This window comes from Nerophis ophidion, linkage group LG08 (assembly GCF_033978795.1).
Source record: "Nerophis ophidion isolate RoL-2023_Sa linkage group LG08, RoL_Noph_v1.0, whole genome shotgun sequence".
In the NCBI taxonomy this organism is placed as follows: Eukaryota; Metazoa; Chordata; class Actinopteri; order Syngnathiformes; family Syngnathidae; genus Nerophis; species Nerophis ophidion.
This window is the reverse complement of record NC_084618.1, coordinates 38297610-38325390: the sequence shown is the minus strand read 5'-3', so window position 1 is coordinate 38325390 and position 27781 is coordinate 38297610. Positions and strand designations below refer to the sequence as shown.

Below are 27781 nucleotides of genomic sequence, written 5' to 3'. Positions count from 1 at the left end.
TGAAGTAAGTGTGTGCTTTTATTTTGAAGGCCAGGGCTGCACCCTCAGCCTCCTACTTCCTTGACAGCGCTCATAACGGACCAGCAGGAGCACCGGCAGCCCTTCTTCTCTGCTGACTCAGTGCCTTAGCAAGCAGCAGTCCTCTCATCTTTGGAAAAGAGCATCCAGCGCATCGGCTCTCCTCCTCTCAGCACAGCAGAAATGGCCAAGACTGCAATTGGTAAGGATTTTGGATTCTTTTATCTTCTTGCTGTTACTGAAGGTGGTTTGATGCTGTGGGAGGGAGCGGCGACACCCATGTAGCACAAAAGGATGCTGAGGGCTTGATGAGTGGGAGCGACCAAACTGCTCTGCGTGAGGGCTTCTACTGCGCAATCTGCACCCATTGCTTTATGTTATTATTGACATCTTTTTGTGCAACCTCTAACATTGGTTTAAAAAGAGCAAGGTTTTCACATCAGTGACCCATCATGATATAGTTGGCCTTAAAGCAAAGATGAATGCTTCAAATGATATGTATTATTTGTCCTGAATATGGGAGCATTGAGCTTTTGCACCACCTGCCTGCCCCTTATTGCCTGAGTCACGGCCGCGCCGCATAATGCGGAGCCAGCGACCCCACCCAACGTCGCCGGTGCCCCCCTTCGCAGCACTCCCCCACCCCGGCAGCCTCCCTAACGGCCTGCCGAGCCTTTCTATAATGACACTGTGAAAAACTGTCCCTTTTTTTTTTTTTTCCAATGTTGCAGTATGCTTTTTAGAAGGTGACTTCTATTGTGCGTGGATGGGCGGGAGGGTGAGAGCATCCTATTTTTGCATCATACCAGTGGCAAAAAAAGACAATATAATGCCAAAAATTCAAGGGTAGGCCTTGATTTAGTATTTTTGGCATCCGAAAGAAGCTATTAGCACTGTAGTGAGTCTGGATTTTTTTTCACTGAAAGAGGGGAGGGGGTTTACTTCAAAAAGTAGTCAGGACAGTCTTGTTTGCTTTCTAGTTAAAGAAACACTTCAGGGAAGGCGTTTGGGTGCAGACAGACAGCAACGAGGGCGTCTGCGTCCAGGGACACCGGTGACAAAGCCTTGGCCGTTGATATATTTATTTGTCCCCTCCTTCCATGGCCGATATCCATTATTCCACTTTTTTTCCCCCCAGATTTTATACACCAGCAAGTGAGGCACTCATCTTCCTTAATAAACCACATCTGACACCTGAGGCCTCTAAGAGCTTTTCCCTGTCATGTCATATCTAATTAGGTGTGGTCATGCAGCTGGGGCACCCCCTTAAAAAAACACAAAAAACCCCAATACCCCCTCTTGGTAATTTTCTGTCGTACAGCCGCAGCCTTGCATTTTGTGCACTAATCAATGGCGCACACGCCCATTTGCAGGCTGGGATGACTATTGCTCTTTAAAAAAAGAGGAGGAGGTGACATCAGCGATATAGACACACATCATTACCAGTTAAGGGTGTGGCTGCCCTTCATCCGTCTCCACCTTCATCATTGTTGCCTTAATAACACGCCCACGAAGAAACGCAAATGACACTGGGGGTAAAAAAACAATTCCCTGTAAAAAGAGAGCAAAAAAACGAAGGTGTGGTGCTTGATGCTGACGCTTGACTCGAAGCTCCTAGGAGGTGTTGGGTGAAGAAGGAGAGGACGGGAGTGCACCCATCAGCAGAAGAAGCAAGGAAGGAGGGATGGAGGTAGAGAGTAATCGATGTTCTGTTGGGGTCCAGGTGATGGATTGAAACAGGAAGTGTGGTCGCAACTTAAGGAGGCCCGGGAGGAGACGAGGCAATGGTGGCATCGCTCATCGCCCATCCTCGACCTCTGACAATTGTATTCATCGACATTTTATCTACATAGTCAACATATTCAAGACAGCAAGCTCAGGCTTGTCTAAACTTTTTCCACAGACACATGTTAACCTCTCATTTATTAACCAAATCTAGAACAAGAAATATCAAGCAAAAAACTAAATACGACGTCTTATTGTGTCACCGGTGACCAAACTACTGGTAATAGTAATTTTTTCATTTTACTCATAACAAAATCAGAGTATTCACCTAATGCCATATAAAAGGTAAAAGCTGCAGGCCACAAATGGACATCGGGTCACACTTTGGACATCACTGGACTTGCTAGCAAGATAAAGGTAAAATACAGAGGAAGACCGACTCAAATTGTGTTTTTAAACGTAGAAATTAAAATGAACGTCATTCAAAGACAGACAAAATTTGGATTTTAGAAGTTGGGGGATACAATTGGCTTGAGTACAGAGGGTGGGGTTTGAAGATTTTTTTCTTTTTGTCCTTTTTGGTTTTTTTGTGAAACACAATATTAATAATTTTTGACTCAAAAATCAATTTATTTAGATGCATTTTAAATAATTCAGAATACATGATAGACTATTTTCAGTGCAAATTAACAAGTGTGCGCTATCCACAATTAAATTATACACACACACACACACAAGCACACACACACACACACACACACACACACACACACACACACACACACACACACACACACACACACACACACACACACACACACACACACACACACACACACACACACACACATTTATGAATATGTGTACGAATATATATATATATATACATACATACACAGTACATACATACATTCATCATATATGTGTACATATATATGCGACACGTCAGGCAACTAGGTTTGTGAAAAGATTTCATATTAAGTAATTAATTGACATTTTACAAGCTATGTCTTATGTGTACGTATATAGTTAAAAACAAAATCCCGATGGTCCCTGTAACCTGCTTTCTTCCTGATCCGATACAACCTACTGTAAACTACAAACGTAATATTAAAAAAGAAGTGTTTGAAAAACTTTATGATCTTACTCACCAGGTTTAAAGCAACACAGCAACCATTTTTAAATCCTACCTATCGTAAATATTTCTCTTCTGTGAATGCTCATGACTTGCTCTTACTCGCGTCTGACCACTGATTGGTCAGCTGACATGAAGGCAGCCCTAAACAGCCAATCATTGAGCTTGTGGGCAGTCTAAATGGATAGGTTATAGTCTGAGCAGTGGTTTTCCGCCTGGCACAAGTGTTTGACTTATCTTTATTCAATAGCGTTGTGTTAATTTTGGACATTAAAAAGTGCAGGGGACATGTCCACTCTGTCCCCACAACAAATTATGTCTATGTACTCTGAGGATGCAGAAATTTAAAAAAACCGCATGGATAAAAAAAATGTGTTATTGTTAAATTTGCATCAAAGTCCATGAAGCAGTTTATTGTACATTTTATGGACAAAAAGTAAGTAAAACAAGACGAAAAGCAAAGGGAGAGGTAAAAAAAAGTTCCTGGCAGTAACGTACAGCATACTTGCCAACCTTGAGACCTCCGAATTCGGGATATGGGGGGCGGGATATATATTGTAGCGTCCCGGAAGAGTTAGTGCTGCAAGGGGTTCTGGGTATTTGGTTTATGTGTGTTACAGTGCGGATGTTCTCCTGAAAAGTGTTTGTCATTCTTGTTTGTTGTGGGTTCACAGTGTGGCGCATATTTGTAACAGTGTTAAAGTTATTTATACAGCCACCCTCTGTGTGACCTGTATGGCTGTTGATGAAGTATGCATTGCATTCACTGTGTGTAAAAGCTGCATATATTGCGTGACTAGGCCGGCACACTGTTTGTTTTTAGGAAAAAGCGGGCGTTACGACAGGTTGCAGAGGACCCCAAAGGCAGTGCCTTTAAGGCATGCCCCCGATATTGTTGTCCGTGTGGAAATCGGGAGAAATTTGGGAGAATGGTTGCCCCGGGAGATTTTCGGGAGGGGCACTGAAATTCGGGAGTCTCCCGGGAAAATCGGAAGGGTTGGCAAGTATGACGTACAGTACCCAAGTCCTGCAAAGAGGCAGCAGCTGCGTAAAGTAGCCTGCATACAGCCTACCTGAGCCTCCCCTGAAGAAGAAGTGACTGTAAACACGGATAATCCAAATTTTTTATTTATTTAATTTTTTTTTTGTAATACAGTGGCAGATTTAGGTTTGTGAATCTTATATTAAGTGTTGGATGATACTAAATGTTATTTTAATATCAATAAAGTTATAGTACAAAGACAATGAATGTTAGCAGTATAATGTACTGAAGTGTTTACATGGAAATAATCCAAACAAGATTTGATGTTAATGTTGCTTCATTAGAGCACGTTAACCTATACATGTAATCCAGCATATTTTATAAACATGAGAGAGGGGTCTAAAATACAAAGTTGCTAAATTGGCAACACGTTCACTGGCTGTCCAGGGGCCTCGTATACAAAGCTTGCTTGCACACAAAAACCTGACGTACACCCATTTTCATTGCAAAGAGGAAATGTATCAAAACTGACGTTGACATGGAAATGTGCGCTGCCTCACGGCAACTTCATAGCTGTCGTAATCACAAATTGTACAGGCTGTGCATTCTTTAGCTACACACATAAGTGATGCTGGGCAACAGTTCACATTAAAAAGTGCTATCTTTTACACTTAAGACTGATTGATGTGGCCATCAGAGACCTATGAACAATTACGCCCCACCCCTACCCCCCGACATTTGGGCTCGGCCACATTTGATTTTAACAATGTAAAAAAGATTGAGGTAAGGACACAAATTTAACTTTTTTGCAAAGCATTAAATATTACTATTTGTGAGGACATACTGTACATATATATATATATATATATATATATATATATATATATATATATATATACATACATATATATGAATATATATATATACACATACATATTTAATCATATATTCATACATATATATACATACTACAAGGGTGAAGTGTCTAGCTCAGGACACAACGGATGTGACGAAGTTGGTACTATGTGGGGATTGAACCAGGGACCATCGAGTTGCGCACGGCCACTCTCCCACTGCGTATGTTGGAATATGTTGCCTATAATAAATATGTTGTCTTTGTAGCATATTCAACTGAATATGGGTTGAAAATGATTTGCAAATCATTGTATTCCATTTATATTTACATCTAACACAATTTTCCAACTCATATGGAAACAGGGTTTGTATATATACATATATATATATATATACATGTATATATGTATATATATATTGAGTGATTTTCAAGCTATGGTACTGGTGGTACACAGGCTTTATCTTGTGGGACACCAAAGAATGACTTGATTATTTTTATTTTGTAACATTCAAACACAGTGTTACCGTTCAAATTTTGTGTAAAGTTACAGTGGCCAAAAATATTAAATGTACTTAAATAGAACCTCTGCTTGTTTATAATTAGTAGTTAGACCTACTACGCTACTGTACTGTAATGTTGGTCTTTATGGTGGTAGTTGCAGAGCGAAATGTTTTCAGAAGTGGTATTTGGTGAAAAAAGTTTGAGAACCACTGATCTCCGTGATCATTTGGCCACAATGTCTTCCTGGGACTCCAGCGGGCAGAAGTAAGTGGCGGCACACGAGACCGCTGGGGCGAAATCTGTCATATACTGTGCGGCAGTACTTGCCTGTATATTGTAATAATACATTGAGTAGTCGAACAAGAGTCAAAGTCTTTCGTATCCCTTTTTATAGCACTGGGGAAGCGGGAGGGACACAGTTGCAGCGATTATCTTTTCAAACACGTCTTTATTTTGGCGATGTTCATCCATATTCTTCTTCAGTTTATTTGTTTCTGATGTCCGACCATTTTTTTTTCTTTTAGCCTGTGTGCTGTTTTCCGTAGCAGTAGAAAGAAGCAACTCCGACTCAGGTCTCATTGTTGTCTGGGCGTGTCAAGCCAGACATCAATTTTGAGTAAATTGCGATGGAACAAAGAAATGTGCTTGGATTTGTGCGTGCAACACTCTGGATCATCTGTATTCTTATTGGCATACGCCATTTTCTAGATTTGATTGTTCAAAGTTAGTATTAAAACCACGCAAATCTTTGTACATGAGGCCCGAGGCGTGTTCAAGCAGAGTTCCGATGCCAACTAGTTGGAACAACAAACTATGTTCACAGTCCCATTATAATGTGTTAATAACCCAGCAGGCACAAGACATTAAAACACCATTGAGAACTTTTTTAATTAGTTCCTGACGTTGAGCAACTCAAGCCTAACCTTGTAACAACATGCTTTTTGATCAATGTTGGGTTCTGACGTTGATTTGGCCATTGAAATACGGTCATCTCCCAACCAATATTTTACAACACAAACACAATGTTGAAACATGCTTTTTGATGACATTTTGCTTTGACCATTGAAATTTGATCATTTTTCAACCAACAATGTGTATCCAACATTATACATCAACTGTGTCTTAATTTACAAATACAATTATTTTGCAAAGTTGTTTCAAAGTCAGTTTTAAAAACATATATGTATAATCAACGCTGTATCAATGTCTTGTGCATGCTGGGAAGCGAGGGCAACATATAAGGCAATCTGTACGTAAGGCAGTTTAAAATGCTTTACGGATATATATGATGACAAGAAGGCAAATAAAATCATGAATAAAAAATAAATCATAAAATAATCATGATTTCATGTATTTAAATGTAACTTAGGCAAAATATGTCACTAAAGTCTCAAATTCTAAATGGGTTGTTGGAGAAAGTTCGGAAGAAGGCAAGATTGTTTTATAAATGTCGCCGTCATGACTATGTGGTTTACTTTTAAATTTTTGGACTTATGGGGATCCCAAATAAACACAAAAACAGGCACCAACCGATAAGAAAAGTTAGTTTTGTATAATAGGACCACTTTAAATAACACCGTCACTCGTCCCTTTACTAAAACAATTGAAAGTTTTACAAACCCTGTTTCCATATGAGTTGAGAAATTGTGTTAGATGTAAATACAAACGGAATACAATGATTTGAAAATCATTTTCAACCCATATTCAGTTGAATATGCTACAAAGACAACATATTTGAGGTTCAAACTGATAAAGATTTTTTTGTTGTTGCAATAATCATTAACTTTAGAATTTGATGCCAGCAACACGTGACAAAGAAGTTTGAAATTTGGCAATAAATACTGATAAAGTTGAGAAATGCTCATAAAACACTTATTTGGAACATCCCACAGGTGTGCAGGCTCATTGGGAACAGGTGGGTGCCCTTATTGGGTATAAAAACAGCTTCCCAGAAAATGCTCAGTCTTACACAAGAAAGGATGGGGCGAGGTACACCCCTTTGTCCACAACTGCGTGAGCAAAAAGTCAAACAGTTTAAGAACAACGTTTCTCAAAGTGCATTTGCAAGAAATTTAGGGATTTCAACATTTACGGTCCATAATATCATCAAAAGGTTCAGAGAATCTGGAGAAATCACTCCACGTAAGCGGCCGGAAACCAACATTGAATGACCGTGACTTTCGATCCCTCAGACGGCACTGTATCAAAAACCAACATCAATCTATAAAGGATATCCCCACATGGGCTCAGGAACACTTCAGAAAACCCCTGTCACTAAATACGGTTTGACGCTACATCTGTAAGTGCAAGTTAAAGCTCTACTATGCAAAGCGAAAGCCGTTTATCAACAACATCCAGAAACGCCGCCGGCTTCTCTGGGCCCGAGATCATCTAAGATGGACTGATGCAAAGTGAAAAAGTGTTCTGTGGTCTGACGAGTCCACATTTAAAATCCTTTTTGGAAATATTCGACATTGTGTCATCTGGACCAAAGGGGAAGCGAACCATCCAGACTGTTATCGACGCAAAGTTCAAAAGCCAGCATCTGTGATGGTATGGGGAGCATTAGTGCCCAAAGCATGGGTAACTCACACTTCTGTGAAGGCACCATTAATGCTGAAAGGTACATACAGGTTTTGGAACAACATATGCTGCCATCTAAGTGCTGTCTTTTTCATGGATGCCCCTGCTTATTACAGCAAGACAATGCCAAGCCACATTCAGCACATGTTACAACAGCGTGGCTTTGTAAAAAAAGAGTGCGGGTACTTTCCTGGCCTGCCTGCAGTCCAGACCTGTCTCCCATCGAAAATGTGTGGCGCATTATGAAGCGTAAAATACGACAGCGGAGACACCGGACTGTTGAACGACTGAAGCTCTACATAAAACCAAAATGGGAAATCATTCCACTTTCAGAGCTTAAACAATTAGTTTTCTCAGTTCCCAAATGTTTATTGAGTGTTGTTAAAAGAAAAGGTGATATAACACAGTGGTGAACATGCCCTTTCCCAACTACTTTGGCACGTGTTGCCGCCATGAAATTCTAAGTTAATTATTATTCGCAAAAAAAATTAAGTTTATGAGTTTGAACATCAAATATCTTGTCTTTGTAGTGAATTCAATTGAATATGGGTTGAAAATGATTTGCAAATCATTGTATTCCGTTTGTACATATCTCTGCATTAAAGTAACTCTAAAATGCAACAAAACAATTGAAATGTTGGATTGATGGTCTTGACTATTACTTACAGTATATCAAGGATTAGAAAAATAAATTGATTTTATCAAAGTTTTATGTTATTTTCAAACCCTTCCTTCGCTACTAAAGTACCATTTCATGATAACAGATTTTGTGAATTTAGCCGGAGTCCGTGTAAAATTATTATACTTGCCCTATGATCGGTGACGACTTCAAACACTTCCCAATCTCAGATGTTAATATCTGGCTGCACAGTTAACATCAGCTTTAAATGTCCACTTAAGGGTTTGTTACCAATTTTTTATATTTACTATTCAGACAGTAGTGTTTAGGAAAAAAATATCTTTTTCTTAAAAATACTACCTTGATTTGGCAAACACAAGACAATCTCACAATACCGTTTGAGGCAACACACGTTGTCTTACTGGCAATAAAGATGGAGGATTTAGATTGTGGAATAAAAAATGTGTACAGAAGATAAGGGAACCCTGTTAAGATAGAACCTTGCTCTCTTTTGACTTATGGCAGGAGTATCTAATTTCTGGCAAAAAAAATTTTTTTTAATATTTGCAATTTCAAAAGTCACACATTAAAAACAATAACATAATACACCCACAACCATAGATAGATAGAAGAAAGTGTTAATACAAGGTTTCCACTATCACAGGATGAATGGTTGATGAGAATCACAGTTAAGAGACCACCAGGCTCCATTTGATTGGGGAAATAGAGTCAATTGTCACAAGTGCTTACGTTGTAGTCTCTCTGACAATTTAGCAGTAAGCCATAGAAATACATAAATATGATGATGGAATGGAGTAAAATAAGTGTTTCGTCCTTCTTCTTCTTCTTCTTCTTCTTCTTCTTCTTCTTCTTCTTCTTCTTCTTCTAGGAACTGTGTAATTGCATCAAATTGAACAACTGCTGCTGCCTTTCTTTTCTACCTGTATCACTATATGGGCTACAAACCTCGTCACGTCCGTCGTGTCCTGAGCAAGACACTTCACCCTTGCTCCTGATGGGTGCTGGTTAGCGCCTTGCGTGGCAGCTCCCTCCATCAGTGTGTGAATGTGTGTGTGAATGGGTGAATGTGGAAGTAGTGTCAAAGCGCTTTGAGTACCTTGAAGGTAGAAAAGCGCTATACAAGTACAACCCATTTACCATTTAACTAACATATATCATCAGGGATGAAGAAAACTATTTTATTATTATTCATTATTATTGTATTTATTACGTTTTCCCTTTTTTATGTTTTTTTTCCTAATTTTTATGATACAATAAGTGAATTTGTGCTTCTGAAATAATTATACAAATAATTTCTTAACCATTATTTCTTCACAATCCAATGACACTAAAAACATGGTGAAATGTTATAATTACTGAACAAATCTACTCTTTAAGTTAATTTAATAAGAGAAGCTGCATAATTGAGCCTGTGATGAGTTAGCGACTTGTCCAGGGTGTACCCCGCCTTCCGCCCAAATCCAGCTGAGATAGGCTCCAGCGACCCCCCGCCACCTCAAAAGGGACAAGCGGTAGAAAATGGACTGATGCATAATTGAGCTGTCAATGTGCAGTAGGGATGTAAATATTACAACAACTCACAATGCGATATGGATTCTAAGGATGATGATTTCATTCAGAATCAATTTTAAATTCAACACAATTCTCGCATTACATTATTAGGTATAAAAATGATGAAACAACTTTTTCAACACAGGTTACACAAGCTTCTTTTGGCTCCTGACATATAATGTCCAGATATATGCACAGAAAGTAAGCATGGACAAAATGTTTTTTTTAAATTAAAACAATAAATAAATAATTTTTTATTAGTATTTTTTTTTCAAATCATTAAAAAAAATATTGACTTGATTTAGAATAAAAAATGAATACAAATTGCGATTTGGATGGGATTTTTTGAGCACCCTTAATGTATAGTCTGTTTTTGGGTAAACTAGCCCCGATTTTGCTTGCCTGTGCTAAGCTCGCTGGTGGGCCCCAGTGGGGTACCTTGGTGCCTGTTATGTGTTTACATAAAATACTTCTTAAAAAGTAAGGAGTCCCGCCTCTGGCCAGAAAGACAACAAGGTGAAGTCAATCAAAATCAATCCTTCAGAAGCACCAGAAAATCATAAGAAGAATAGACAATTAAATCATTAATATAGAAAGATGTAGAAGAGAAACACAGAAAGGCACAAGTGTCACATTTGAATATTGCACATATTTGATGTAGTAGTAACACCATCCATCACCAGCACATAAACACTCCATACAGTTGGTTAGATAGAGAAGATAAACGAGTGAAGACGTGTCACTCCATCGCCCCTCCCAATACAAAGATCACACTCTATGCGTAGGGCCCCCCAAGATGTGACAAGTCCCCATTTGCGAGACTAAGCACATGTAAAATGTTAATTATTAAATGACAGGGCGCTTTATATGAAATGTGAACAAATGTTTTTTCCTATTCCTAGCCCCTTCCTGCTCTGTCACTGTTAAAAACAAAGTGGCACATTTACCTCAACGTGCTCACTGTCCCCAGTGGCGTGCAGCATTAGTGCTGGGCTTGTAAGACAGTCTTACTGGGTTCGGTCCACAGTTAGAGTTGGGTTAGGAACGTTTGTAAATGTTTGTGGCAAGGGGCATGGTCCGCGCGTTCCCTGCGATGGGGTGTGTGCAGAGATCGGTCATGAAGCAGCTGACAGGTGAGTGGATAATCTCAGCTGGAACGAGTTATCTAATCACCTGTTCCTTTATTAGCAGCGCGGGAGACCTCGACGGGAGGAGAAGAGGCGGAAGACAGGGGAAGGAGGACAACTGGCTGAAAAGCCAAGACCAGAAAGACTTTGTAACATTGCAAGTACGAGCTGGAAAGCCTTGAATATATCCGTGTGTAAACAAAAGATTAAAAGATTGTAAACGCTGTCTGGAGTGTGCCGCGACTTCACTGTGATCCAAAAGAACCCAAGTACGAGTCCTACTACAGTGGCACCCAACTACAGAAATCATGAAAAGGATGTCGGCACCAATCCCCCTGGAAGCGCTGGGCCAAGTCCTGGCAGAAGTCTCAGCAGCAAGCCGTCAGCAGACCCAGGTGCTGCAGGCGTTGATGGGCCGAGCAGAGACAGCGGGGGGTTCATCGTCCATGAAGCGCATGGTGGAGGGGGAGGACCCACAAACTTTCCTGGAGGTGTTCGAAGCCACAGTGACATCATGTAAGTGGCCCGAAGAGGAATGGGGAGCGAGGCTGCTGCCGCTCCTGGTGGGGGAGGCGCAGCGGGCGGCGTTGAGTCTCCCAGCGTCGGCCCGCACTCACTACGCCAACCAACGGCACGCCATCCTCGACCGGGTCGGCAGCAGCCCAGAAGACCACCGTCGGCAGTTCCAGACCATGAAGCAGGCGTCGGAGGGCCGGCCGTTCGTCTTCTCCCACCGACTGAGGGATGCGGCGACCAGGTGGCTCCAGCCCAACGGACAGGACCCCCAGATTTTGGAGGCAGTCGTGCTGGAGCAATTCTTGGATGGCATCCCGGTGAGAACATCAGCGTGGGTCCGGTATCACAGCCGGATGTGAAAACCGCGGTGAGACTGGCGGAGGAGCACCTGGCGGTGCACAAAGAGGCAACACCGGCAACCGATGGGAGAACCGCCCCGGCACCCCAACGACAACTCGCCCCGCGATGGGGGGGAACAAGACAGGAGAGACGGGGAAAACCCTGGCCGAACTACAGGGGACCAGCAAACAGGGTCCCAGCAATTCTGAGGGGGGGCTTCCCTCGGTTAGTGCACCTCAAACACCAGGGCCGGTGTGCTGGGGGTGCGTACAACCGGTACACATACGCCGGAAGCACCGTGATGGAGGTGGGGCAGGTGTTGCGGGTTGTCGGACCTCCAGCACCCGCTCTGATCTGGGAGTGACGTACTGCGAGCCGGTAAGGATACAAGGGAGTACATACAGGGTGATGGTGGATTCGGGCTGCAGGCAGTCCATGATCCACCCAATCCTGGTTCGACACGGGGAGTTGGGGCATTCAACATGGATTAAAATACGGTGTGTTCATGGGGATATATAGGAACATCCGATTGTGCCAGTGGAAATTCTATATCAAACCCAAAAGCATAAAGTTAAGGTTGCCGTAAGCACGCAATTTACGCACTCTATAATTTTGGGAACAAATTGGCCGGGATTTAATCAGTTGGTGACATAATGTGTGGGGGTGCGTTCACGGACAGCAGGCAAGGGGAGTATCCGCGCCGTGCTCAGTGGCGACGCGGTTTCATCCGGGAGTGACGAGCGGGAACCGGTGGGGGCTTCGCGGGAGGGCCGCCCGATGGCAACCTACGGAGGATTTTCCACTCAAGCAGGCCCGTGATGAAACCTTGCGCGATGCCTGGGATCAAGTGGATTTTATGGACGGTCAGCTGGTGCGCCCAGGGAAAGCGCGGGTATTTCTACATTTTTCCATTATTCGGGATAGACTTTATCGTGTGGGCCGTGACACGCAAACCGAGGAGGAATACACCCAGTTGTTGGTGCAAAAATGCCGCTGGGAAATGGTTTTCCAGGCGGCACATTTCAATCCCATGGCTGGACATTTAGGATATGATAAGACACTTAATCGGGTCATGGTCTGTTTCTATTGGCCAGGCCTCCGGGCAGACATACGCCTTGCCCGGACTGCCAGCGGGTGAACCCCGCAGCCACCCCAAAGGCACCTTTGCGCCCATTACCACTCATGGAGGTCCCGTTCGAAAGAATTGGGATGGACCTCATCGGACCATTTCACCCGAGCACACGGGGACTGCTTTGTGTTAGTCATGGTAGATTACGCAACACGGTATCCCGAAGCAGTGCCGTTGCGCTCCATCTCTGCCAAGAGTGTGGTGCACGCACTGTTCACGGTCATCTCCTGAGTCGAGATCCCGAAAGAGATTTTGACTGACCAGGGCACGTCCTTTATGTCACGCACGACAAAGGAACTTTACGGGTTACTGGGAATTAAGGCAATCCGCACCAGCGTATATCATCCACAAACGGATGGGCTGGTGGAGACATTGAATAAAACGCTGAAAACCATGATCTGTAAATTTATGCACGAGGACAAACCAAATTGGGATAAATGGTTGGACCCCTAATGTTTGCGATGCGGGAGGTACCTCAGGCCTCCCTTGGTTTTGCACCATTCGAGTTATTATATGGCCGAAGGCCTCGCGGAGTGTTGGATGTCATTAAGGAAATCAATCAATCAATGTTTATTTATATAGCCCTAAATCACAAATGTCTCAAAGGACTGTACTACGACCACGACATCCTCGGAAGAACCCACATAACCCAAGGAACCCAAGGAAAGCTGGGAGGAAGGTCCGAGCTCCAGCAAAAATGAAATTCAATACATCTTGGACATGCGGGCAAAACTCCACAAGGGGGGGCACTTGTCACGTGAGAATTTGCACCGTGCCCAAAAGTGTCAACAGTGCACTACAATAAGGAGGCCCAACTGCGTAAATTCTCACCGGGAGAAAAAGTGCTTGTGTTACTTCCAACTTCAAGCTCCAAATTACTTGCAAAGTGGCAAGGACCCTTTGTGGTCACACGGCAAGTGGGGGATGTCAATTATGAGGTCCAGTGCTTGGACCGACGCGGAGACACCCAAATGTACCATTTAAACCTGTTGAAGGCATGGAGAGAGGCAGAGCCTGTCGCCATGGTAACAGTAAAGGGGGGGGGGGGGCGGGGGGGGGAGTTGGGGCCGGAGAGCCCGTGCTCTGGTCCGACCCCTCCTCTTCCCTGTGATGACCAGCTCACATTGGCACAAAGAGCAGAGGTAGCTGAGTTACAGCGGCACTACTCAGATGTGTTCTCCTCTCGGCCCGGGCGCACGGATCTTATCCGACATCACATAGAGATCATCCCGGGGGTTACGGTGCAGTCTCGACCATATCGGCTTCCTGAACACAAGCGTTAAGTGGTTTGGAAGGAATTAAAAACCATGCTTGAGTTGGGCGTAATAGAAGAATCCCACAGCGTGTGGTGCAGTCCCATTGTCTTAGTAGGGAAGAAGGATGGAACTGTACGGTTCTGTGTGAATTACCGCAGGGTGAATGAAATTTCACGTTTTGACGCGTACCCAATGCCTCGGGTCGACAAACTCCTAGATCGGCTGGGCACTGCTTGTTTTTTAATGACACTGGATTTGACGAAGGGCTACTGGCAGATTCCCTTGTCCCCAAAAACGGCCTTTGCCACTCCGGAAGGTTTGTGCCAATTCTTGACACTTCCATTTGGCTTGTTCGGTGAGCGCGCCACGTTCCAGCGTCTCATGGACCGAGTGCTGCGACCCCATGCGGCATACGCGGCTGGGCAGCTGGGAACAGCACATGCGGCGGGTGGAGGGGGTGGGGAGGGGGGGGGGGGTGTGCCCGGCCTGAGTCTGGCGGTGGAGGCATGTGGCAAGGGCCGTGGTCTGCGCGTACCCTGCGGGCGGGTGGTGTGCAAAGATCGGTCATGAAGCAGCTGACAGTTGAGTGGATAATCTCAGCTGGAACGAGTTACCTAATCACCTGTTCCTTTATTAGCCGCGCGGGAGACCTTGACGGGAGGAGAAGAGGCGGAAGACACGGGAAGGAGGACAACTGGCTGAAAAGCCAAGACCAGAAAGACTTTGTAACATTGCAAGTACGGGCTGGAAAGCCTTGAATGTATCCGTGTGTAAACAAAAGATTAAAAGATTGTAAACGCTGTCTGGAGTGTGCCACGACTTCACTGTGATCCAGAAGAACCCAAGTATGAGTCCAGCTACAGTGTTCTTTTACTGAACAATTTCTTTCCCATGTTTCTACAAAACATGCATCAAATAGGAGGTCTCCAAATAGTATACATAGGGCCACAATTTAGCCAGGAGCTAAATGTTCTTGAGGGTATTTATCCATACCTCTTTTTTTTTTTAACCATTATTTGTTTTATGCCCGATTGAGGCTGAGATAGGCGCCAGCGCCCCCCGCAACCCCAAAAAAGGGATTAAGCGGTAGAAAATGGATGGATGGATGTTTTATGTAGCTATAATGCATCCTAATTTACATTCACAGCACTTCACTTTTTCCACATTATGTTACAGCCTTATTCCAAAAGTGAGTACATTCATTTGTGTCCTTAAATTTCTACACACAATACCAAATAATAACCATGTGAACAGTTTTTTATTTTATTTTACAAATTTATTATCCATCCATTTTCTCCCGCTTATTCCCTTTGGGGTCACGGGGGGCGCTGGTGCCTATCTCAGCTACAATCGGGCGGAAGGCGGGGCACACCCTGGACAAGTCGCCACCTCATCGCAGGGCCAACACAGATAGACAGACAACTTTCACACTCACTTTCACACACTAGGGCCAATTTAGTGTTGCCAATCAACCTATCTACAAATTTATTAAAAGAATAAAATAAAAAAATCACATGTACATAAGTGTTCACAGCAATTGCTTGGATTTACATGACGTCACGACCGGCTCATTAAATATGTGTGCTGGTCAAGCGGGCGGGAGGGTAAGAGCAGCATAATGCAGATTTAGCCTTTCTCGAAGAAAAATGCCCTCTGTTTGCGCTGTTTTCGGCTGTACAAACACCTCAAATCGCGAAAAGCATAAACGTTTCTTAAGAGATCCTCAAGAGGTAATAATGAAGGGCGGAAGAGTGCGAGATTTTAGGAACGACGACAAGAAAAGTGACACCCACTCCAGTCCAAGGGAGCTGCTGAGTTGAAGAACGCACAACTTTGCAGTGATCACTTTGTTAAAAGTTTGTTTGATATACTTTAGACCAGTGGTTCTCAACCTTTTTTCAGTGATGTACCCCCTGTGAACATTTTTTTTAATTCAAGTACCCCCTAATCAGAGAAAACATTTTTGGGTGATAAAGAAGTAAAATACAGCACTATGTCATCAATATTGCTCATTTGTAGTGATCTTTCTTGAACTATTTGGAAAAAAAGATATAAAAATAACTAAAAACTTGTTGGAAAATAAACAAGTGATTCAATTATAAATAAATATTTCTACACATAGAAGTAATCATCAACTTAAAGTGCCCTCCTTGGGGATTGTAAAAGAGATCCATCTGGATTCATCAACTTAATTCTAAACATTTCTTCACAAAAAAATATATCTTTAACATCAATATTTATGGAACATGTCAACAAAAAATCTAGCTGTCAACACTGAATATTGCATTGTTACATTTCTTTTCACACTTTATGAACTTACATTCATATTTTGTTGAAGTATTATTCAATAAATATATTTATAAAGGATTTTTGAATTGTTGCTATTTTTAGAATATTTAAAAAAAATCTCACTTACCCCTTGGCATATCTTCAAGTACCCCCAGGGGTACACGTACCCCCATTTGAGAACTTCTGCTTTAGACGTTCAGTATTTCCCACTGAAATATTATCTTGATATTATCTATATTTACATTTTTTAACAAACAGAAACTAGAAAGTCAGGGTCAATGGTCTGTCAGGAAAGTTACTTCTACGTCTCCCCACTTGCTTATTTTGTACTTAAACGTGTGAGAGTACATATGTTAATTGTTAGTTTTTTACATGGATATGCAGTCACTGGTGTCAGCTATCGGGTGCTATATCGTCATAGATTGTTCACACGGACAAGTCCTCGCAGGACGCAAATTTTAATCATGAAACGCAACCTTACTCAAGTAAAAATGATCCATATTTACACTGTTGGGAGAGTTATGATAACAATGTCATTGACTCAGCCACACTGAAAGAAGTTGTAAGCCTCTAAGATTTTTCAAGATTGTATCTGTTTCGTAGTATTTAATGGCATCTGGAGTGAAACATAATTCGTCATGTCTGGGAAATCCACGGATGAATAATCCTTGATATCACTCGACACAAATAATGTTTTGATAATGTATAGGGATCTACTTTTTTGCATAGTTATATATTTTGCTCCTATCTACTTTTTGCAGGAAGATATAGGACCCTTGTGTACTCAGAGAGTTTACTGCTTGCTGCATAACAGCAATCTTGGCTTGGTTGACCACCACTGGTTTTCACTTCCGTGAACAAGTCACGTGACAAAATACAAGAAATACGTTTTTTTGTTGATGCACATTTGGCTGCAATTACAGCCTCAAGTCTTTTTGAGTACAATGCCACAATTTTGGCACACCTATCTTTGGGCAGTTTGGTTCATTCTTCGTTCCGGCACCTCTCAAGCGCCATCAGGTTGGTTTTCATCCACGATGTCTCTGTACATTGCTGCATTGCGCAAAAATGAATGTATTCCAAACCGAATGTGTAAAAGTAAGGTGCTGTGAATATTTTACAGATGCACTGTAGCACAAAGAAAGTACAGTGTGAATTTTCAGACTATAATGAAAGAGAGAGATGGCAAGAAGTGGAGAAGTCATCTTTCACCTTATAAAGGCTGAAATTAAATTTGCAGCGATGCATTGGCAATAGACTCCATTTTCCTCCTCCTTGCTTGGAAGCAATCGAAGCTGTCAGCTCATCCTCGCCGCAGTAGAAGCTGTCAATCAGCGCCGTCACAAGCACTTAACCCAAATTACCTTACACCGCATGACTGACCTTTTGTGTGAAGCCAACAAAATAGCATGATCAGTGAATTGTCAGTGTACAGTGAGGTGGAGCCATTGGGATGTCTTGATGGTCTTATATGAAGGCTTGAGGGTCCATTTGGTGTTTGCTGGGTCGCTGGCACCCACAACCTTTCCTCCACTTCCATCCTCCTGTTTTTCCTCAGGGAGGCGGAGAGCTTCTATCTATCAAGGTCTTCAGAGAGTAGCATGCACGGGATGATCGCATTACCGTGTGGCGTCTGCCTGTCTGCGCCGCGCGATAACGATCTCATTGCTGGAGTTCTTGAGTTAACGCTTCCTGCAGGGCAATGCCGCTGTGCTTACGAGCTGAGGTGCAACGAGTGCCAAAAAACACGGAATGAAAGTTGGCGAGTTGCTTAAAAATGTGGGCGAACCACATTCTTTTCCAAGTGCAATGATGGTAACTTATTGTGTGTAACCTTTAGTTGAGGAGTGTCCAAAGTGTGGCAAGGCGACATTTTTGGTAGGGTGTCTACATACGATAAGTATTGGGTTAAATCGCACATTTCTGCAAAACTGGACAGCGAATAGAGCAAAGTGTGCCAATTTTTCTTTATATCAAAATGAGAAAATCAGAATTCCTGTTTAGAATGAGCAACATTGTAGTGCACAGCTTTTGGAAGCGGGGTTTGAAGTAGGATACTGATAAAGCAGGCTCCCGGAGTCCCACACACCACTCCTGTCATCGCATCGCACCCCCAGGGGCCTGCCCCACTAATTGAAAAGAACTGCTTTAATTGAAAAATATTGCAACTTTTGTCACCTTAAATAAGTATCAGATGATTATAGTTGCATCATACTTACAGATACAAAATCGTTTAAGCGTTTTAGAAAGTATCAAGTAACAAACATGTCCGCATCATGAGTTATTCTAGTCACTGAAGACAGCATTAGTCCATTCCAAACAGTTCATAATAAATAGCTTAGTGTTTTTTTTTTAATAGCTACGGCTGTTCTCTGTTTGAGTAATTTCACTTGATTCAACCTTTTCTAAAATTCCCCAAAACAAAATAATACAAACATATACGATTCATGCTGATTTTGTCGCGGATCAATATCAATAACGGCCAATATTCAAGGCTCCAGGTATCAGATGTGGAAAAAGTTGTGACAAACCAACCAGTATGGTAATTCAAGGCCACCAGTTTTGTTTTATTTTTTTGAAAAATCTAAAATTAAAACAGAAATTTAAAAAATCAGCTTAGTAAGGTAACACAGCACTAATCAGTATGATGCAGGAGAATAAACTGGAAGTGCTGTATTAAACATTGACAAAATTGAGCATCATCACCTTCGTAAATGTCCTAAATGTCTACCTCAAAACGTGTCCCAGGTCTTTTTGTTAAAAGTCTTGAAAACTGAAGGATGCACTAGTACAGTGGTTCTCAACCTTTTTTCAGTGATGTACCCCCTTTGAACAGTTTTTGAATTCAAGTAACCCCTAATTAGATCAAAGCATTTTTGGTTGGAAAAAAAGAGATAAAGAAGTAAAATACTGCACTATGTCATCAGTTTCTGATTTATTAAATTGTATAACAGTGCAAAATATTGCTCATTTGTAGCGGTCTTTCTTGAACTATTTGGAAAAAAAGATATAAAAATAACTAAAAACTTGTTGAAAAATAAACAAGGGATTCAATTATAAATGAAGATTTCTACACATGGAAATAATCATCAACTTAAAGTGTCCTCTTTGGGGATTGTAATAGAGATCCATCTGGATTCATGAACTTAATTCTAAACATTTCTTCACAAAAAACAAAATCTTTAACATCAATATTTGTGGAACATGTCCACAAAAAATTTAGCTGTCTACACTGAATATTGCATTGTTGTATTTTTTTTTCCACAGTTTATGAACTTACATTCATATTTTGTTGAAGTATTATTCAATAAATACATTTATAAAGGATTTTTGAATTGTTGCTATTTTTAGAATATTTAAAAAAAAATCTCACATACCCCTTGGCATACCTTCAAGTACTCCCAGGGGTTTGCGTACCCCCATTTGAGAAACACTGCAGTAGACCACTTAAGGATAAGATAGATTTGATCCGCCATCTGAAAAATACCACAGTTAAAACATACACACAGCATGAACAAGACAAAACGTGAATGCAAAGAAAAGTACTGAAATGAAGGAAATAAAATAAAAATAACAAAAGGGTAGGACAGGATACACTTTTAATCAAAATGTAATGGGAAACAATAGGGTTTAGTAACGGACATTACACAACAAAAGTATTTGCAATTGTGTTATGCTAAAAGTAATCCAATTCAAATGACTATATGTGAATCTGCATTTCACCTTCACATCTTAGCGTTCTGTTATGAATTAAATTAGTGTCATCAGATAAAATATCTCACTAATAAATAATTGATTGTGTTATTGTATACTCAGACATCAGTGTGGACGTCCTGCATGATGATGGCAATGAAGTAATGCCTCTGAGAGACATGGAAGATAAACACATTCGGAGAACTGATATTTGTGCAACACAACAGCAGAGAGGCGGAAAAAAGGGGCTGTGGTTCGTTCCCGTGAATAAATAATACAAGAAAATGAAATGCAAATGACATGCACAAAGTCCCCAAGGGAAAGACCAAAGACTTTATTGTTGGGGGGAGGCGAAGCCGGCAAAATGACAACAGTAAAAAACAGCAGGTTTGATGAGGATGATGATGAATATTCCCCAGGAAGTGTTTACATCAAAGCGCACCCGCGAAGAGGAAAGTGGGTTAATGATATTTTATCATCCTGGCTCGCACACACACACATATGCACACATGGTAGCACATCAAACGTTTCCTCTTTTGTCCTGGCAGCCTACAAGGAAAAGATGAAGGAGATTTCCGTCTTCTCGCTCATCTGCTCCTGTCTGTACCCTGACATGCGCAAGAACACCCTGGGTGACTTTGAAGGTGAGCGTCGACAACGTTAGCTGCCATCTTCTTATCCTTTCATTCACTAGAAGTCTTTTAAATCGCAATGTATTTAATGACTCTTTTATTATATTTTTAAAAGTACCCTATTTTCCGGACCATAAGCTGCTACTTTTTTCCCAAGCTTTGAACCCTGCGGTTTATACAAAGGTGCGGCTAATCTAAGGATTTTTCTTTGCTAACGGCTAAATTATGGAATGGATTAAACAAAGCTTATCCACTTTGAGAAACTGTTCAAACTCAAAGTGTTTACAAAAGACAAGGAAAAAGAATCCCGATGAACATCTTGAACCTTATTAAAAAGTTAAGTTAAAGTTAAAGTCCCAACGATAGTCAGACACACTAGGTGTGGTGAAATTATCCTCTGCCATTTGACCCATCCCCATGTTCACCCCCTGGGAGGTGGGGGGAGCAATGAGCAGCAGCGGTGGCCATGGTCGGGAATCATTTTGGTGATTTAACCCCCAATTCCAACCCTTGATGCTGAGTGCCACGCAGGGAGGCAATGGGTCCCATTTGTATAGTCTTTGGTATGACTCGGCCGGGGTTTGAACTCACGACCTTCCAGTCTCAGGGCGGACACTAACCACAAGGCCAGTGAGAAGGTCTTGATATTATTACGATTCTTAAATTATTATCATTATTAAAAAAACAAAAACAAATCTTATTTGTCTCATAAAGGATGGATAAAGACATCCATGATTTTTGTGTTATGTTGATCATCCGTTTTACTGTTTAAGAACAATTAAGGTATGTAAATAAACATTTAAAGTCTTTCTATGTAATTACATAATTTCACGATGTACCGGTTTATATCTGCGGCTTATAGTCTAGTGCGGCTAATACCGTATTTCCTTGAATTGACGCAAGGGCATATAGTATGCGTCTGCCTTGAATTACTGCCGGGTCAAACTCGCTTCCCAAAATAATTAGCGCATGCTTAGTATTACTGCCTGGTCAAACTCGTGACGTCACGAGTGACACTTCCCCTGTCATCATTTTCAAAATGGAGGAGACTGATTTCAATACCGGTAATTTGAAATCGCATAAACGGAAGAAGATTCAGTAGGATTTAAGGTCCAAGCTTACATCACACTCAATTTTTTACTGCTTACCTTTGGTAAGTGCCGTAGTGAGAAGAAGTTTTAAAATAATTAGCACATGCTTACTTCTACCGCATGCCTTTGGTAAGCGCAGGAGTGAGGAGAGGTTTTAAATTAATTAGCGCTCCCGCGGCAAATCAAGGAAATACGGTATATGAAAAAAATATTTTACTTTTTTTTTGTGGGTGCGGCTTATAGTCCGGAAAATGCAGTACTACTAATGAGATAAGACGTTGTACTGCTGGACTAACGTCCTAATCTTCTTTGTGGGGTTATTTTTCACTAAACCCACAGACTTGGACATCAAGCCCATCAACAAGCGGGCCTCAGGGCAGGCTTTCGAGGTCATCCTCAAGCCGTCCTCACCAGTGTCCGACGCGACCCACTGCGTCACCAATCCACCCAAAAGGGACATTTCCCTGGAGGAAATCCAGAAGAAGCTGGAGGCAGCCGAGGACCGCAGGAGAGTAAGGACATTTTGGATGAATTGCTTTTTAAGTCATTTTAGCCAAGTTCTCCCCTAAAAAATTATTATATGTTTCTACATGGAGACTTATAGAGTCACCAACTATTGGACGACTAGACTCTCATTAATTGCCTGCTCAGTGCTAACTAATCAATAACACAGCCCAGCAAGACACCCTGTCAAACATGGCCGCAATTACGGTGGACAACATCAACACTGATTCATTCCCTGCAATGTTCAGTCCCAGGAGGCGCAGGTGCTCCGCAGCCTGGCCGAGAAGCGCGAGCACGAGCGCGACGTGCTAATGAAGGCCATGGAGGAGAACAGCAACTTCAGCCGCATGGCCGAGGAGAAGCTCCAGATGAAGATGGAGCAGATCGAGGAGAACCGGCAGGCCTACCTGAGCGCTCTCATGGAGCGCCTCCAGGAGAGGGTGAGGCACCTGTCATTTTTGCACTTTCTTGCCACAACAACGTAGCATCAAGGAATGGAACACAACACTGTAGGCCTGATTTACTAAAGCTTTGCGTGTATTAAAACATGTGCAAACCTGATCTACTAAACGTGTGCAAAGTGTATTGCATCTCCCAATTGAGCAGAATAAGACGTGCAATCCATTTTGCGCCTGTCTTCATTAATATGCAAAATATATGCTAATCAACAAAGCGCCCGCAATACTGGGAGGATATGATGTAAATATCACTATTTAGCACACGCAAATGTGGACGTGCAAGCTGACCGTTCCGCACACGGTCGCAGGCTCGGCGCCACAAAAGGACGGACAATGGACAGGCGAGAATCCTTCGTCCAACGTGATTTTAGACATATTTTGGTCAGAAATAAAAATTATTGGACATATTTATTCAGAAAAATAATTTTATAATTTTATAGCTGATAGAGCAGACCTTTGCAATTTAAGGCCCGGGGGCCACATTCGGCCCGTTAAGCTTTTCAATCTGGCCCGCCGGACATTCCCAAATAATTTTTTTAGACCTTTAAGATGGAAAGTGTAGCTGCCATTATGATGTGCAGTGATGTTTTCTAATGACAGTAAGTCTTCAACTATACAAAGTATTTCAATGGTTGGAATATGCGCTTATGGATGATATACCATCTACTATGGTAATCTAATTGGTTACTATGGTCATCTAACTAGTTACTATGTTCATATACGTCAGGTGTCACCAACCTTTTTGAAACCAAGAGCTTCTTCTTGGGTACTGATTAATGCGAAGGGCTACCAGTTTGATAAACACTTAAATAAATTGCCAGAAATAGCCAATTTGCTCAATTCACCATTAACTCTATGTTATTATTAATAATTAATTATATTTATCTTTGTGGAAACATTGATCATTTAATGATTTCTCACAATAAATATATATTTTTGATGACATGTTTTAAATAGGTTAAAATCCAATCTGCACTTTGTTAGAATATATAACAAATTGGACCAAGCTATATTTCTTACAAAGACAAACCATTATTTCTTCTAGGTTTTCCAGAACAAAATTTTTAAAAGAAATTCAAAAGACTTTGAAATAAGATTTAAATTTGATTTTACAGATTTTCTAGATTTGCCAGAATAATTTTTTTGAATTTTGATCATAATAAGTTTGAAGAAATATTTCACAAATATTCTCCGTCGAAAAAACAGAAGCTAAAATGAAGAATTAAATAAAAATGTATTTATTATTCTTTACTATATAAAAAAAATTACTTGAACATTGATTTATATTGTCAGGAAAGAAGAGGAAGGAATTTAAAAGGTGAAAGGGTATATGTGTTTAAAAATCCTAAAATCATTTTTAAGGTTGTATTTTTTCTCTAAAATTGTATTTTGAAAGTTATAAGAAGCAAAGTAAAAAAAATAAATGAATTTATTTAAACAAGTGATAACCAAGTCTGAAATATGTTCTTGGATTTTCAAAATCTATTTGAGTTTTGTCTCTCTTAGAATTAAAAATGTCGTGCAAAGCAAGACCAATTTGCTAGTAAATAAATAAAAATGTAAAAAATAGAGGCAGCTCACTGGTAAGTGCTGCTATTTGAGCTCATTTACGTCAAAGCAGCTCAGACGAGGCACCAAGCAATGTGTGCGGGAAGCGTTACCACAGACACGGAAGGAGATTGTCACAACAAAGTTCTAAAGCTTAGTGATATATAGAACAGAATATAATAGAATATAAAAGAAAGTACTTTATTGATCCCTGCGGGGAATTAAGCAAATATAAGAGTTATCACATTGTAGGTGGGTTTATTTTGTCCCCTTCGTGTTCATATTTCATTGTTTGTTGCATTTTTGTTGCGTTTCACTTAAATGTAAAATATGTTGATCAAAAGCGCGTGTGACATTCATATTTTGTCAATATTCAGTGTTTTATCGTTTATAGAAAATGTAAAATTCCATTATGTTTTTTAAGGCGGTCTGTCATAACGTTTTCAGCATTCAATCACACATTATTGTGAGGTTTTGTATTAGTGTTCCTAAAAGTAGATATACTGGCCCCCAGACACATTTTTTTCTCTAAAAGTGGCCCCCGAGTCAAAATAATTGCCCTTCCCTTCGCTAGAGCAGTGGTCCCCAACCACCATCGGGCCGCGGCTCAATTGGTACCGGGCCGCAGAAGAATTTTTTATAAATGTTTTATTTTTTTTATTAAATCAACATTAAAAAACACATGATACACTTACAATTAGTGCACCAACCCCAAAAAAACCTCCCTTTTTCATGAAAAATAAATAAATAATTTAAAAAAATCACCCCCCCACCAGCTCCCTCCCACCCCCGCCAGGCCGCGGGACTAATTATCAAAAGGTTGGGGACCACTGTGCTAGAGGATTTAAGGACTCAAAGCAAATTCAAAGCTTGCGTTTTGGTGTCACTTAATATTGTTTTAATGACATTCATTTATTTCACATTTAATACAGTATATAATTACAATCTTTCTTATATTAAACAAAGATGGTGTATATGCAGCCTCTCTCTCCAATGAGTGCACCTTCAGCTGTAAAAAACCCCAAAAAAGTGGTTCCAATGTTGATGCACTGCACGACTGCTTCTAAAATGTCCATAAAATATGTCTCCTGCTTGTTTAAAAACATAGCAACATGGATGTGCAGTAAGATTGGAGAGATTGTCTGTGCCTTTAGCTCAGTAGCCAGGACGCTGGCCTTTCACACCGGCAACCTGGGTTCGACCCCCGCTCCGAGCAGTGGGAAAAAACAAGGCGGCTAAGAGAGAAAGTACACAATCGTTAGGCGAGACAGCGCTGTCCTTGATTGACAGCTATGAACACCAACCATTGCATTCCACTGTCAAAATCAGGGGGGGGGGCCATGCATCAAGGCGGCCGTGAGCGTTGGTAAACACAGAATGGCCTGACAGAGACACTGATGCGACAATGAGACGGGGGACTAACTCGGGGACGAGGACCTCATCCGTGATGTGAAGCCAAGTTCAAGCGGACGAGAAGTTGACTTGTGTTCTCTTTTCCACAGGAGAAGCACGCTCAGGAGGTGCGCAGGAACAAGGAATTGAAAGAGGAGGTGACAGCGTGAGGAGCCCACCATCAGCATCACCGCCTCCATCATTATTATTATCACTCCACCCCGCCCGAGGTTCTTAGCGGTCACCTCCAACCCCGCCCGTTTCTCCCCCCCTTTGCCATACTGCCCCCTCTCATGTTACTGCTCTGAAAGCACCACACAGCATCATGGCGGGGGGTGTTTGGGGGTGGATTTTGAAAACTGCAAAAGAATCAGTACAGAGGAAAAAATTATCAAATCTCACACGTTAATCTTCCCAAGCAGAATGAATCAGAACGGTTTTGTAAATACTTCTTTTTTTGTTACGAGACAAGCAGCAAAAGTATTGATTGTGTGACATTTTGTTCTGGACACCACTCTCCTTGCATTTAAATGGATGTGATTGCATTCTTTTACGTTGTTTTTGTGGTGCAGTAGCAGGCTTAGGTGTTTGTTGTGAGTTTGCCAGCTAGCTCATGTTTGCTGTGACTGTTTGCAAGGCCCTACATCAACCTTTTTGTCCCTTTGCACATTCGTTCCCTTGCAAATCATCATCATTGCCAGCCTGAACACTAAAATCGATTTTTCTTTTCTCTCCAGCCAAATAGTGTTCAAGCTTGTGAGTGTCTGGTGGGCAAGATAGCATTTAAACATCCCCTTTTGGCATCACTAGCACCCTAATAGAAGCCAGCTCCAGGTCATGTGTTAACACAGGTACGGACAAACAGAACTTACCAAATGAACCATTCAGGGTAGTCAGCGGTGATTTAGCCAACGCGTCACCGGTTTTGCATGTTAGCCATCAGCATGTCATCCCCCTGGCTATAATGAAGCATCTTTTCAACACAGTAATTTGCACTCGGTTGCTTCCTAGTGTACTTTAGCGAGCTACGTTGTCAACTTCAGTCATTAAAGTAATCCGCGCTTGTACACTCGCTGCTTCCACTTCTTCCTGTTTACATTCTCCCGCCGAACAATTGGAGAGGCGAGTGTTGTCACGTGGCTTCTAGTGACGCATTCAAGTACGTTCGTGTACAGGCGCAAAACGCGCAGCAATTTACAAACAAATCGACTAATTCTGAGCTGAGCAACTTTAAGTAATTTATCAATGGTTTCCCTCGATGCTCGCCGTAAGATTGGCAGGCTTTTCAGCCAATCGTAGCACATTTTTTGGCGCTGCATGCAAAATGAATTGGGTTATGGCATAAAGCTAGGCCTCATCCCTTTGTACAGTCACGCATAGCACACAAAAATAAAATGGCTGAGAAAACACATAGTAACTCATTTTTCACAGGGATTACAGCACACTTGGAGGTCGATATCTATCAAGGGGGCTTGCAAGAACCAAGGGGGGTGTTGAAACCGGAGGTTGGACCCCAATGGTTAGCGACACGTTGTTGCACAGTAGTGTGTAGAACAGTACGCAGTTTAGGAAAAAGGCTGCAGATGTGTGTGCCGTGTGATGACGATATTAATGCACTGACATTTGACCAGTTTGTCCCAGATGACCCCAAACCAACCCTTTCTCTCTCTTTCTCTATTCATTCGTGTGTTAACCCTCTCTCCACATACTGTATATCTTTGTGAGCAAGCAGTGGTTAATAAAGATTTGGGGTTCAATTACAAACATTATGCTTGGGTGAGTTATTTATTGTCAGCCTGTGCAAATAAGTGTGGCT

General features: G+C 41.6%; 1 protein-coding gene across 2 annotated transcripts; it reads left to right on the top strand.

Annotated features, from left to right (window-relative positions):
• The first annotated feature begins 72 nt into the window (after nucleotides 1-72).
• stmn2b (stathmin 2b) lies at nucleotides 73-27729 on the top strand. Of its 2 annotated transcripts, none has more exons than XM_061908506.1 (5): nucleotides 73-220; nucleotides 20889-20984; nucleotides 22403-22575; nucleotides 22816-23007; nucleotides 26076-27729. In XM_061908506.1, exons 1-5 carry the CDS (start codon nucleotides 202-204, stop codon nucleotides 26133-26135), a joined length of 540 nt encoding a protein of 179 aa, XP_061764490.1. In that variant the 5' UTR covers nucleotides 73-201; the 3' UTR covers nucleotides 26136-27729. The 2 variants fall into 2 exon arrangements, with proteins under 2 accessions (XP_061764490.1, XP_061764489.1); XM_061908505.1 differs by lacking the exon at nucleotides 73-220 and adding an exon at nucleotides 17529-17667.
• Nucleotides 27730-27781: the final 52 nt, after the last annotated feature.

Coding starts and splice junctions, on each gene's coding strand:
- stmn2b (XM_061908505.1), top strand. CDS start 17,547: ATGCACATTTGGCTGCAATTACAGCCTCAAGTCTTTTTGAGTACAATG. Junction 22,576..22,815: donor CAGCCGAGGACCGCAGGAGA/GTAAGGACATTT, acceptor TGCAATGTTCAG/TCCCAGGAGGCGCAGGTGCT. Junction 23,008..26,075: donor TGGAGCGCCTCCAGGAGAGG/GTGAGGCACCTG, acceptor TCTTTTCCACAG/GAGAAGCACGCTCAGGAGGT.